This window comes from Parasteatoda tepidariorum, chromosome X1, assembly GCF_043381705.1.
Source record: "Parasteatoda tepidariorum isolate YZ-2023 chromosome X1, CAS_Ptep_4.0, whole genome shotgun sequence".
In the NCBI taxonomy this organism is placed as follows: domain Eukaryota; kingdom Metazoa; phylum Arthropoda; class Arachnida; order Araneae; family Theridiidae; genus Parasteatoda; species Parasteatoda tepidariorum.
In genome coordinates, this window is record NC_092214.1 from 78,617,609 (window position 1) to 78,630,226 (window position 12,618).

The 12,618-nt window shown below is 30.9% G+C and overlaps 1 protein-coding gene across 1 annotated transcript in view; it reads right to left on the reverse strand.

Moving 5' to 3' along the window:
- Positions 1–2,501: 2,501 nt before the first annotated feature.
- Positions 2,502–12,618, reverse strand: part of LOC107446985 (cytosolic 10-formyltetrahydrofolate dehydrogenase) — a gene marked incomplete at its 5' end in the record, with an annotated part of 38,992 nt that continues 28,875 nt past the window's right edge. Inside the window, 4 exon segments of the mRNA XM_043055911.2 lie at positions 2,502–2,670; positions 4,034–4,233; positions 8,970–9,075; positions 9,363–9,454. Of these exon segments, the coding sequence (XP_042911845.1) occupies positions 2,615–2,670; positions 4,034–4,233; positions 8,970–9,075; positions 9,363–9,454 (454 nt within the window).

Below are 12,618 nucleotides of genomic sequence, written 5' to 3' on the forward strand. Positions count from 1 at the left end.
TTAAGTCATTTCCTTGTGTGTCAATTTTATATATGTATATCTATTTTTACTTTTTATTTTTTTTAAAAAAAGTGATGTCATTTCCCAATTGTTTGTTTTTGCATATTACTTATATTTGATATTATTTTATTGCTGATATATTTGAAATACAGTACTATATTTCAACACGGGGAGTATGTTGCAAATTTACTCCAGCGCCATCTACCGTAAGTTTTTTGTAACACTCAGAGTAGCAATAAACAAGCTGTCATAAGGTTGTAATGGTGCTCTCTCTCTTGTCGTATTCCAATGTTAGCATTTACCAGATTTAGAAAAATAACTAATTTTACGTCTTACCAGCGATATTACAGTCCACACTAAATAGAAGGGAAGATTCATGGATAAATTACCCCCCTTTTGTTACCCCGCATCAACAACAAAGGGAATGGAGGAAATATTATGGTATCAACACTAGGATTCGAACTCCAGTTCTGCCAGTCATGAGATTGACAGATAAGCCCGCTCTGCTATGATATTTGTGCAGTTACTAAATAGCTTCATTAGGTTTTTCTAGTTGGTGTGATAAAATTCAGGTTGTTGAGCCGTATTAGGTGAAAGCAGTTAATAAACGTTTTTTTTCAAAATTAACAGTTTGCTTACCATTTTATTTATAGTTATTTGACTGCTTTGATTAAATAAGGTAAAATAACCATTCAATAAATTTTTATTTAACCATTTTTTACGAGAAATATGTAATAGTGCACTTTAATATGCATTTACGAACGTTAAATGGAATGGTCTTTAGTCTCCAAAATTACATGGTCAATTTCAAAATTCGATGTTATTTGACAATGGAAAAGAAATATTTTATGAAAATAAGTAATTTTAGAAAGAGATTGAAGAAAGATGACCACAATATAGGACTTGAATATGGACTATCAACTATCAATATATGCACGTGATTAACTGCCGGATATTTTAAAATAAAAAGACAGAAAAAAACAACGAAAACAGTGATGCGGTTTGTAACTTTGCATAAGTTCTGAACAAAGAAGACTGTGGGAACTAAAAACAATGAAAAACTCGAATTTCAAAGAGGAAGACAAAGCATTTCATGTTTGGTTCTCACGGAAATGCTCGGAATCTGTCTAAAAATATTGCTATATAGACCATACATGCCAATTTAGAAGTTCTAGAAGATCTCCACTATGCTGGAAGACGTAGTGAAATAATAATTAAAGTAAGTTTAATTTGTTCAATTCTTCAAGCACTAACAAACTTCACTTCGCGATTTTCAGGTCTTATATATTTGTTTAAAATGCTTACATAGAGTGCAGGTCAAAAGCATTGTAAATTAAATTCTTAAGTAATTAAGTTCATAACTAATTAGTTTCTGTAAATTAAATTAAAATTTTAGAAAAATTTCCCGCCAGAAGCAGGAGAAGTTGGCAAGTATGTCATAATCATTTTTTAAAGATGTCCACTTATCCATAACTGGATAAACCTTGATACTGACCAGTCAGGATAATCGACGTTCTACTAATCTACCAAATCGAGGCTTAAAAATGCGTTTTTCACACTCTTAAGTGGCCCTAAACTAAGGCAGAGGTGTATTTGAATTATTAATCTATTATAACTTAAGTAACAGGTTGTCCCCTAAATGACAGATCCATTTTAAACTTAAATAAAAAAATGCTGTTGGAGATAATAATGCGCCGTTTGCTGCATTGTTATTACAGAAAAGTGATAAATTTAAAAAATATATATATTGTTAAAAATAGTTCTATATTCCCCCATTATGAGGCACTGGCGTCAACCTGCCGTAGGAATACAGGCAGAACGTTCATGATTTTTCAGTCAATCATCGTTAAGTACCATCAGAAATCAAATTGGAATACTGCATATAACCTTTTTTAGCTGTTTACCTCCAGGAATTCAGCAGATGGAGAAAATTAATATCTTCAACATCATTTTAGATCCATCTTTTTAAGCACTGGATACGCCATCATTATGGAGGTGGCCTTATTGGCCAGGTACTCCTTGGCATCTTTCTTAGTTTCCGCAGTTTCGTTAAGTACGTTCCTGCTAAAGTTTGTTGTGCAAAAATATAAAAATATGGTGTACTCCATGGAATCAAACAAAAGGCTGCGTACAGGTATAAAAGGCAAAAGCCCCAAACTCTTGCGGATATAGAACATTACGTTTGTATTGCATTTCAGTCCATTCCGACTGAGATATTGCCGCGCGTATGTGCATATTTTGTTTTGAGAATACGGCATATTATTGCTACTAAAGTCAGTAATATGGAAAGTCTTGTTATTTAGTTTTTTAACTGTTTTTAACGCTATGAATTTTTCAATATTTGTCGCTTTTCTAATAAGAGTGGAGCAAGCTGCGCAATTTTATCTCAAATCATGTTTTTTTATGTTTAAATTGGGTTAGTCGTTTAGTGGAGACTCTGTAAATACTGTTTATATTATAATTGGAGAAATATAAGGAATATTAAGAAAAGAAACAATGCATAAAAAAATCTTAAATTTTACATATAAATTTACATTGAATTATAATTTTTCAAATTACAGAATCTTCTTGATATTTCAAAGTAAATATTTACACAGCATTCAAAGAGAGTCCTTTAATATTCTACTGTTATACACTTCGTCTTGAGATATTCATTAAGAGCCTCTTGGCCTAAAAAAAAATTATTAATAAATACTTAAACTTCCATAAAAAAATTCACAAACTTATTATAAGTTTTAAGTACTATTTAAAAACTTAACGAGGAATTTTCAATATACGAATTATAATTTTCAAATAAACAGTGTATTGCTTCTATTTTTAAGTACAGGGTTTCTTAAGTTAGACAGATAGTTTTTAAAAAATTATGGCTGCAAAAAAGTAAAGAGTTAAAAATTAAAACAAAAAAAACTTCTTGTAGCAAATTCATATAAAAAACGAAATTTTTTCCAAGTTCCTGCTTTTAGTTAAAATCATTTCCAATAGATGGCGTACCTTTGTACCTTTTTTTTAAAATTATGGCTGCAAAAAAGTAAAGAAATAAAAATTAAAACAAAAAAAACTTCTTGTAGCAAATTCATATAAAAAACGAAATTTTTTCCAAGTTCCTGCTTTTAGTTAAAATCATTTCCAATAGATGGCGTACCTTTGTACCTTTTTTTTAACCACCTTCCATTGATATTGATCATGGAGTAAAGAGTTTTGGTTATTTAAGTTCATTCATGTGATAGTGACTGATCGAAGACATATCGAGAAAATCGTTCCTTATTAATGTTGAAAAATTGCGATGGGGTTTTCTATTGTTTCTCGTGCTGCGTCATATGTTAAAGAATTTTTGAACGAAACAGGAACTCCATAAGCGAAGTTTCATGACCTGTCACATGAATTTGCTGCAAGATTTTTTTTTTCCATTGATTTCATTTTTTTAGATTGTAAGGTGCCGAATTTAAATATACTATTTATCTTGTACCATTTTGAATAGTTCCTAAATTATTCTTTAAAAAAAATATGATTTATCTTGTACTATTTTGTATAGTTCCTAAATTGTTCTTAAAAATAAAAAATAAGAGCGTTTTATGTTGCATAACACATGCTACGTTTTAAGTTGCGAGAGAAAAATGATTGCAGACATCATGATGTCCCATAATATTTTTTCGAGAAAATTTTATTATTTATCCAACAAGCCAACATGTTTCATCTTCATCGGCAATCTGGGGGAAAAGATTAGATTCGTGACCGTGTGCAAGTTCGTCATTATTTATTCGACTTTGACCGTTGTTACTTAAATTTGTTTCCTATGTACGTATGTGCGTGTTTGTACTATTTTTTTCCTTAAGCATAATTTTGCGCCTAATAGAGGGTACGAAAGCATAAAGTGCTGTTCAAAAAAGAAAAAAAAAAGGGAAAAAAGGATAAAAATGTTAATTGATGGAATGTCTGTATAGGAAAAAGGTTAAAAATTTACTTCTAATTAAACATTCTGTACCTTAGTATGAACTAATGCATTAAAGAAGCATGAATACAAAAGAAATCTTACCCAGATCTTTTCCGAATCCGGATTGTTTAAATCCTCCAAAAGGAGCAGCAACATCAGTTTTATTATAACAGTTAATAAAACAAGTTCCAGCATGAATTTTTTCACTCACATACATAGCCTTCGAGATATCCTTAGTAAACACACCAGAAGCAAGTCCAAATTCAGTAGCATTTGCTCTTTTTAAGACTTCATTTATGTCTCTAAAAATAAAAGTCGGGTTACTTCAATATTTATGCTCGACTAGAAGTAATTGATTTATACTATTTGACATGAGCGCATAAAAGACGCATTGGGAAGTTCAGAACTTCTTTACCATTTCTGAAAGATTGTTTTCTAATTATTCAGTTATTTTAATTGTGTATTCTGAGACAAAATTCTATAAGAGTATGAAGAATTGCAACTAATTAAAGAAAAAAAAACGTCAATAATTCAGGAAGTATTTCTCCCCCTCTCTTCTGGCCTGATTATTTTTTAATGTCCATTTAGGGCATTAGAAATAAATTCAATTTCATAAACTGTATTACTGTTTACCTTTCCTTTTATTATGCATTTGTTCTGATTGGTTTCTACATTGTAAAAACTGTGATGTAATACCTATCCAAATTTGATGTTGAAATTTCTGAAAATTGTGTGTTATTTCAGATTAATATTGAATCGTGCTTTCAAACAAATTTCTAAACTCCAGGAATTCAGAGCAGATACGCTTGCTCCATAGATGAATTATTTTAGCCAATTTGGCGTCGGACAATCAGATTAGAAATTTTTAGATGATTGATATTTTTTGCCTGAGAAGGTAAAAGCTTGATTTCGCCTCGCAATATGCTGAACATTCAACAGGAACAAATATAAATTATTTTTAAAGGCATGTCTGTTTTTAATTGTTTAATAAAGATGATTATATTCTCATAAGAAGATTTACATAAATCTGTCAATAGTATTATGCCACTTATCTTCTTCGGTTTTGTTAAGCGTAGTTCGAATTCATATTAATATTCTCTCTGTGCTATGTTTACGTTTGATTAGCAAACTAATTTTATTTTAAGAAGCAGTGCATATATGCATCCTAAATTAATGATTCTTGCTATCTATTGTATCATAAAAATAACTTTACTGGTTTTTATATGTATCTTATTTTACTCTAATTATAAATTTTATTGTTACTGATTAACGAAAATGGTGTCGGCAACTTTATACTAATTAGTGCAAAAGAAAATTCTTGATGCAGTGAAACACCTAGATCCAAAAGTTATGTATGGTAGACTGATATTTATAGGCCCACTGCTCGAACAATTAAAGGATATTATAAGTCTTGTATAAAATAACGATAGAAGCAAATTTTTTGTAAAAATAAAATGGTAGACACAAATTTTTCTTATTTTCAAACTTCACAGTAGGCAAATTTCGAGTGTGACGTCGAAGACGACGCTTTAGTGGCAGCGAATTTGATTTGGCTTTCAACTTAATGCAAGACAAAGGAAAGAAGAATGATGAACATTCAGTGTTTCGATCAGTGCGATGTCTCAAAAGATGTCATTTAACCGAATCAATTGTTTTCCGGTTAGAGGGGGCCAAATACAAGCCGAAGTAGCAGAAGCCATTGGAGCTTCACAAAGTGTGATTTCCAGAATCTGGAACCGTTTTTTGGAGACTGGAAATGCGAAGATCAGAGCTTATAGACCTGCAACAACACCCAATGGAGACCATTATTTAACGCTAACGGCTCGGGGACACCGAAATATGAATTCTTCAACTACACAAATGGCCTTCACACTGTAGATATGTATGCTCGCTGACCAATGATGAGCGTCACGTTAACAGCAAGGAGTGGAAAACAAAGCATGTGAACTGGAGGAGAAATGAATGGCGCTATCCTCTTTTCTCTGACGAGCTCCGTTTTCTGTTCATCCTGATAATAGGCGTATTTTCGTCTGGAGAGAACGTGGCTCTAGAAATAATCGCACACGAAATTGTACGATTTGGCGATGGGGAAGTGATGGTCTGTGCTGTCATCTCTCTTGATGGGCACACCGATCTCAATATCATTCGAAATGGAGTTCTGACTGTTCGCTGATATAGGGATGAGATCATGAGACCTATTGCAGTCCCTTACGCTGCAGCAATTTGAGATTACTTCCTGTTAATGAACGACAATTGCAGGCCTAACTTGGTATGATATCCTTTCGGAGGAAGGAATCATACGAATGGATTGGCCAGCATTTTCTCCGGATATGAACCCAATCGATCATGTTTGGGACATTCTAGGCAGATGAATTGCTGGACGCCAACTACCTCCGAACTCTCCAAGAACTGGAAAGAGCATTTCTGGAGAAGTGAGAGAGAATTCCCCAGCCCCTCACTAATAATCTCATTGACTCGATGCCTCAAAGTTGCTCAACGTTGCTGGCCATCCGGGGAAACCATACCCCCTACAAAAACAATTTTCTTTTAAGGAAACACCTTTTTTTATTTGTGCTTCTCACATGCACAAATTGTGTTTTTTTTCCCCTTTTGTAACCATATGTTCAATAAAACGCGTTTTTTCTGTCATAGAAATGTCATTTTTTATCTCATATATCCTACAACGTCTGTGGATAATGTATCAATCATTCAAACAATTCTCCAGATGCAAGATCAATCCACAATCTCATCATCTTTTAATCGTTTTAAGCAGTGTTTATGGGACCGGATGACGGAAACTGATTGGGACACGCTTGCAACAAGCTGCAGTGTCTTAGAAGAAGAAAGGGATTTTAAAATTGCATTGTAACCTTCATTGTTTTAGAAGTCAACAATCCACCAAAAACATGTTTACACAGACGAACTTTATTTCTGTGACGCGTTGAAAGTATCGAAATTTACTAATTAATTATTATATATTTAAGGGAAGTCGGTTATATATATAAGTCGGTATTATATATTTAAGGGAAGGCACTATAAGGCGGGACTCTCGGAGCATTTTAATTATTTTACTGCTGTTGCCATCAGACTCTGTAATGTTTACATAATGTTACTCTGTAATGTTACTTTTTGTATTTTATGTACTTTTCTGTTTTTCTTGATTTTAATAAACATTTACCCGTATGCCCTAAATTGGGGCAGGTAGGGGTAAATATTTCATATACCAATAATGCTAAAATTGATCTTTCTCCATGTACCTTTTCAGAGCATCTAAACAAGACACTGCTTCAGTCTTTTTCACAGAATATTTACATATACATGTTTTCACTGTATTAACCATTAATACATATCTTTGGCAGAAATTTTTTTGAAAAAATTATGAACTGAGAACTTTTAATTTCTTAAAAAGTTTCTTCGATTTTTAGCAAAAAATCTTTCGTTACTCGAAACACTAAACGTTAACGCTAAAACATTATCACTAACATACCACTGATATAATCTCGAAAATCCTCAAAAAATTTCAAAGATTTATCATAAGTAGTTTCTTAGAAAAGATACATAAAAAAAGGTCAATTTTAGTGTTATTGATATATGTCCTACAGACTCCCTTAAGATGTCTTCTTTGGCGAATTAAAATTGGAGCACAGTCTGTGAAAGCCCAATGATTGTTACATCAAAAAATATTAAGGATTATTTATTTTATAAAGCTATTAATGAATTTTGCGTTCAAAATAGTTTGCTTACTGTATATTAGAATATAAATATTAATATTAAAAAAAATTAATCATTAAATTTAAAATTTGTTCCGGTACAAAAAATGATATTTAGTAGTGTTGAGGAATTTTAGTTTTTCTGGATTTTCGCTTCATTGGGATATTAGCTTGTCCAAATTTCATTCCCATTCCATTCAATCCTGAAAACCATAATTTCATGCGTTAGAAATGGAGTTAACTTAGAATCAAGCAATCCCAATCTGTATTTTTATTATTATTTCATAACCATAGTTTATGGCCCAATTTTCGGTTTAAAACTGCTGATGCTCAACTCCATGGCTTTGCAATTTTGAACCAATCCAGAAGACAAGGAAACTCCTGGATCAGTACCCCCAGAGGTTTGATTTGTTATGGGAGCATGGAGGATTTTGTGATTCGACGGATTTAACTTGCATCAGTCACCATTTACTACACGGGAAGTTTTCGGCCAGCTAGGATCGAACCCACGAACTCTTGGACATGGGCCCCGTGTCCAACCAACCAGGCTATCCCGGCTAAACTTGTTGTTGTTGTCGTCTGCGCCATTAAGGCATAGGGGGAGCTTCCAGTGACACCATCTAGTTTCAGTTCTTGTTTTCCTGTGATACCACCTCCGGAAAAGAATTTGACTTCTGCCACACCCATACATCACACCCGTTTCATAAAGTTGACCTATTCACACATTCATTCATTTAATCACAGATCGTAATTTTGACCTGAACCAGAGAACGATCAATCTCCAATTCAGTATCCCCAGAAGTATAATTTGTTTTGGGAACAAGGAGAACTTTGTGACTCGACAAATTTAACGTGCACCAGTCACTGTTCACTACACAGAAAGTCGGCTGGATTCGAACTCTCATTCTCACGAACGTGAGCCCAGCACCTTGACATCAAGATTATTCTGGTCCCTTTCAATTTGCTATTTTACATTAATAAATTTGGTAAATTTAACTGCTATTTAAACTAAGATACTTTTAAATATTATATATTTAGGCGTTTACTTTTAAGTAACATTTCATGATCCTTTGACTCGAGGCCGCATTTGCACCACTATACCTTTATAAATTTTTTTAAAGTATGAGTTTTAAATGAAGTGTATAGCTTGGTAGTATTTCTATAAAATAAATCCTAACATTTTATATCATTTAAAATTTAATAAATAAATACTTTATTTTATTTATCATTTTTGTAATGAAATCTAATTAACTTATATTCTCGTTAATAAATATATTTTCTCAAAGTAATTATTTCGGATAGATAAATAATTCAAAATTTAAACTGACCCATCCTTAAACCTAGAAATTATCATAACAGGTCCAAAACTTTCTTCTTTGGCTATGAACGTGTGATCTTCTACTTCTGTAAATATGGTAGGCTCCAGAAAGAATCCTAAAAGGAAAAAAAAATCATTCTTACATTCATTTATAATATTATTTATTAAGAGATAATATTTTCTCATTATTACTTTAAAATATTCACATAGTAGTCGTTTTCTAACTTAAAAATATTTACCAAAATCTAAAAATAAATATTCTTATATTATAATTTTGCAGATTCTAAGATTTTCAAAGTATAGTAAACAAAATATTCTGTCCAATTGTAACAAATAAAGATTAATTAAAAAAATATTTTCCATGTGTATTCATCTCTTTAATGGATTATTTGATTAAAATTACCTTTTCTGTTAAGTCGTTTTCCGCCTAAAACTAATTTGGCTCCTTCCTTAACACCAGTGTTACAATAATCAATAAGTTTGTTTAAATGTGCTCTGAAATCATATAAATAACATATTTATGTATCTACTCAGTCTGTTAAATAATAATCAAAATAAATTAATACACAAATTATAATTAACTTAATTATTAAAATTAACATATAATTATTAAAATTAACATATAATTATTAAAATTAACTTAATAATCAATGAATAACACATTTTTAGTCAATGAGTATGTGGGAGAGATTTTTGCATGACCAAGAACTCCGTCCCTTGGTAAATTATGTTTTGTTTTTATATATCATAAGCTGCTGTTTTTATCTATCATATATATCATAAAATGTTTCTCGAAGCTCTGTTGCCAAAAACAAAATCATAATAAAAAAGCCGCAGTGCCTAAAAAAATTGCCTAGCGCTTGAAGCAACGCGATGATTTTAAACTATATATAGAACCTATCTTGCGTTGAAGAATTATCTGGGCTTTAGAACGGACAAATAGCTTAAATGTTTTAAAAGTTATTAAACTTCTCGTTTTTTAAAAATTTATTTAAAAATCGCCAATTTGGCGGCATTTTTAAACCTAGATGAAAATGAAAATCACTGCCTTATTCTCAGTTTTTGAATATTTTTATGAGCCCAAGTAATGCAGCATTCGAGTAAGTTTTTAAATATTAAAAAATTAGTCCACAAATGCTTTTCATTTTCACTAAACTGTGGCTTTTTTCCGTTTTGACGTTTTGCGCCATTCTCAAATTAAGAGCAGACTGCGCTGGCTATCGATGGGCTAAACTTGTCCTTACCGTCTTGAATAACAGTTGCAAACTCACAGCAGTTATAAAAATAGCATATTATTTGCAAAAAAAAGCATCATTTCATATTACGACGGAGCCTTCAAAAAACATCCTTATAATATACAACACCAGAGCTTTAAGAAAACACAGTTACAACACAGTTTACAGCAAATAATTCGTTGTTTTCGTAGTTGGCAACTCTCCAAAGGTGGGAGAATAACACAGATCCAAATTTTAAACTTTGACAACAATTAAGTTTAAATTTAAAAAAACGCCCAAATTTAAGAATAAGTTTATAATTTTGTCTAGTAACAGGAATTGATATAAATTATTACGCAAGAGTTTCCTAAATATATTTTTAAAAAATATTTTTTCCTCCAAAAGAGCCAATTTTGGGCTTTGGAATGTCAACTATAAGCCAATGTTAAACACAAAAAAGAACGCTTTTTAAAGTAACTAGAAGTTAAAAAATTAGTGTATAAAGTTTAAATAAGATGATTATTTAATAATAAACTTAACAAATAATAGCAATAGGTAAATTATACACTGTAAAAAATTCCGGGTGAAATCCCGGTATAAAGTATCGTCACTTCGGGTGTCTCATGTGTAAAATCCATTTTTACAGTACATTTTACGGTAATATTTATTTAGTTAAAGTGATTCAATGATTTTACGATATTTATTTTACAAAAATTACTATATATCAGAATTTTTGGACCGTAGTATATTCCGGTAAAAATGAATTTGACGGTAAAAAATACCGGCACCCTGAGTACTGTTGCTTTTTACCGGAATTTTTTACAGTGTATTTACAGTGTCAAAGAATTTAAAAAAAGCAATTTAGTTTACTAATGCATGTCCAAAAAAAGTAAAGTATGAAACCACGATATTATTTTAACAGTAAATGGATTAAAGAAAAACTTTAACGTTTTTTTTATTAATCCTTAAAATAACTTTCAAAAGTATTTATTTCAGCGTTTAATTAGTTTTAATGAAATATTTCTGCGACAAAATGCTATTTTCCTGATGGAAGGGTGACCTCAAATATGCTAATTAATAAATGTAGACTATATTTCAAGTTGCGAAATTAGACACAAAAATGTACTTTCTCTGAATATACATACCTTTTATTAGATAAATTCGAATTTCTGACACCCAAAATATCAGGTATAGTAGTAATCTGGGAAATATGGTCCTAATTAGTTTGACCCTAGTGCGCTGCAAAGTTTGACCCCTTAATATTAGTTTTCTTTTGGCGTATTTCGCAATAACCCCAGAACTTTTTAAGCAAATGGAAAATATTTTTACCAAATTGTAAAATTCGCATTATTTTTACGCAAGAAATAATTTTTAGTAAATATTTATTTAATAATGGTCGAAAACATTTTGAATTGAAATTTATGCATTTTCGCACCATTTTAAAGAATGTAATTTTATATGTTTAAATAAAACATTTGAGCGAAATTGGTCAAATAATTCCTGAGAAATCGAATTTTAAATATCTGACTTCTTTTAAATTAAATTTTTCAGGAACTATTCGATCGATTTCCCAATTTCTTGCAATGATATAAAAAATATATACCTTTCAATTCAAAAAATTTTGGACTATCATTTAAAATCGTGAAAATTATAAAAATAATAAAATTATAAGAAATAATAAATATCTATTAAAATTTATTTCCTGCATGGAATTATCTTTGGATAAAGAAATTTTATAATTTTGTGCAAAGATTTTTCAATTCGTTTAAAAAGTTCTCGAGATATAGTAAAATACGTAAAAAGTAAAATTAGCATAGGGGTGCAAACTTTGGATCGCTCTCTTAACCTAACTATGGTGACTATATTTCCCAAATTGCGGCTACTCCCTACAGTTTAAGGATCAGAAATGTGAATCCGTCAAAAAAAAGGTACGTTTATTTAGAGAAAGTATGTTTTAGTGGCTGATTTCGTAACTTCGAACATCATCTGCACTAATTAATTAGCATATTTGAGGTCACTTCCTATAACCCTTAAGAATGAGTCCTAGAACGTGAAGATCCAAAAGTTATTCAGGGTAGTCCACTTTTTTTTTTGAATGCTGACTGTACGATATTCATAAGATCTTTTATCAAACGGTAACATACTGCACTAAGCAAACATATTCAAAAGTCTGGCAGTAGAAAGCAATTAAATTTCTGTAAAAGAAAAAAAAGTTTTTTTTGCAGTCTCTCTCAATTAAAACGAGATTCTGCTCCAAAAGGCACTAGGTTTGTGATATTGCATAAAAATTCTGCTTCTTGTTTTTTTCTTTCTTTTTTTTTTTGAAAAAAACAACAGCTGCAGTTTAATTTCTTTAAGTATCGATTTCAACATCATGCTTTTAGAAAAAAATCTTTTTTTTGAAATCAAAACGAAATAAATAAATAAAGGATGCAAAAGAAAATA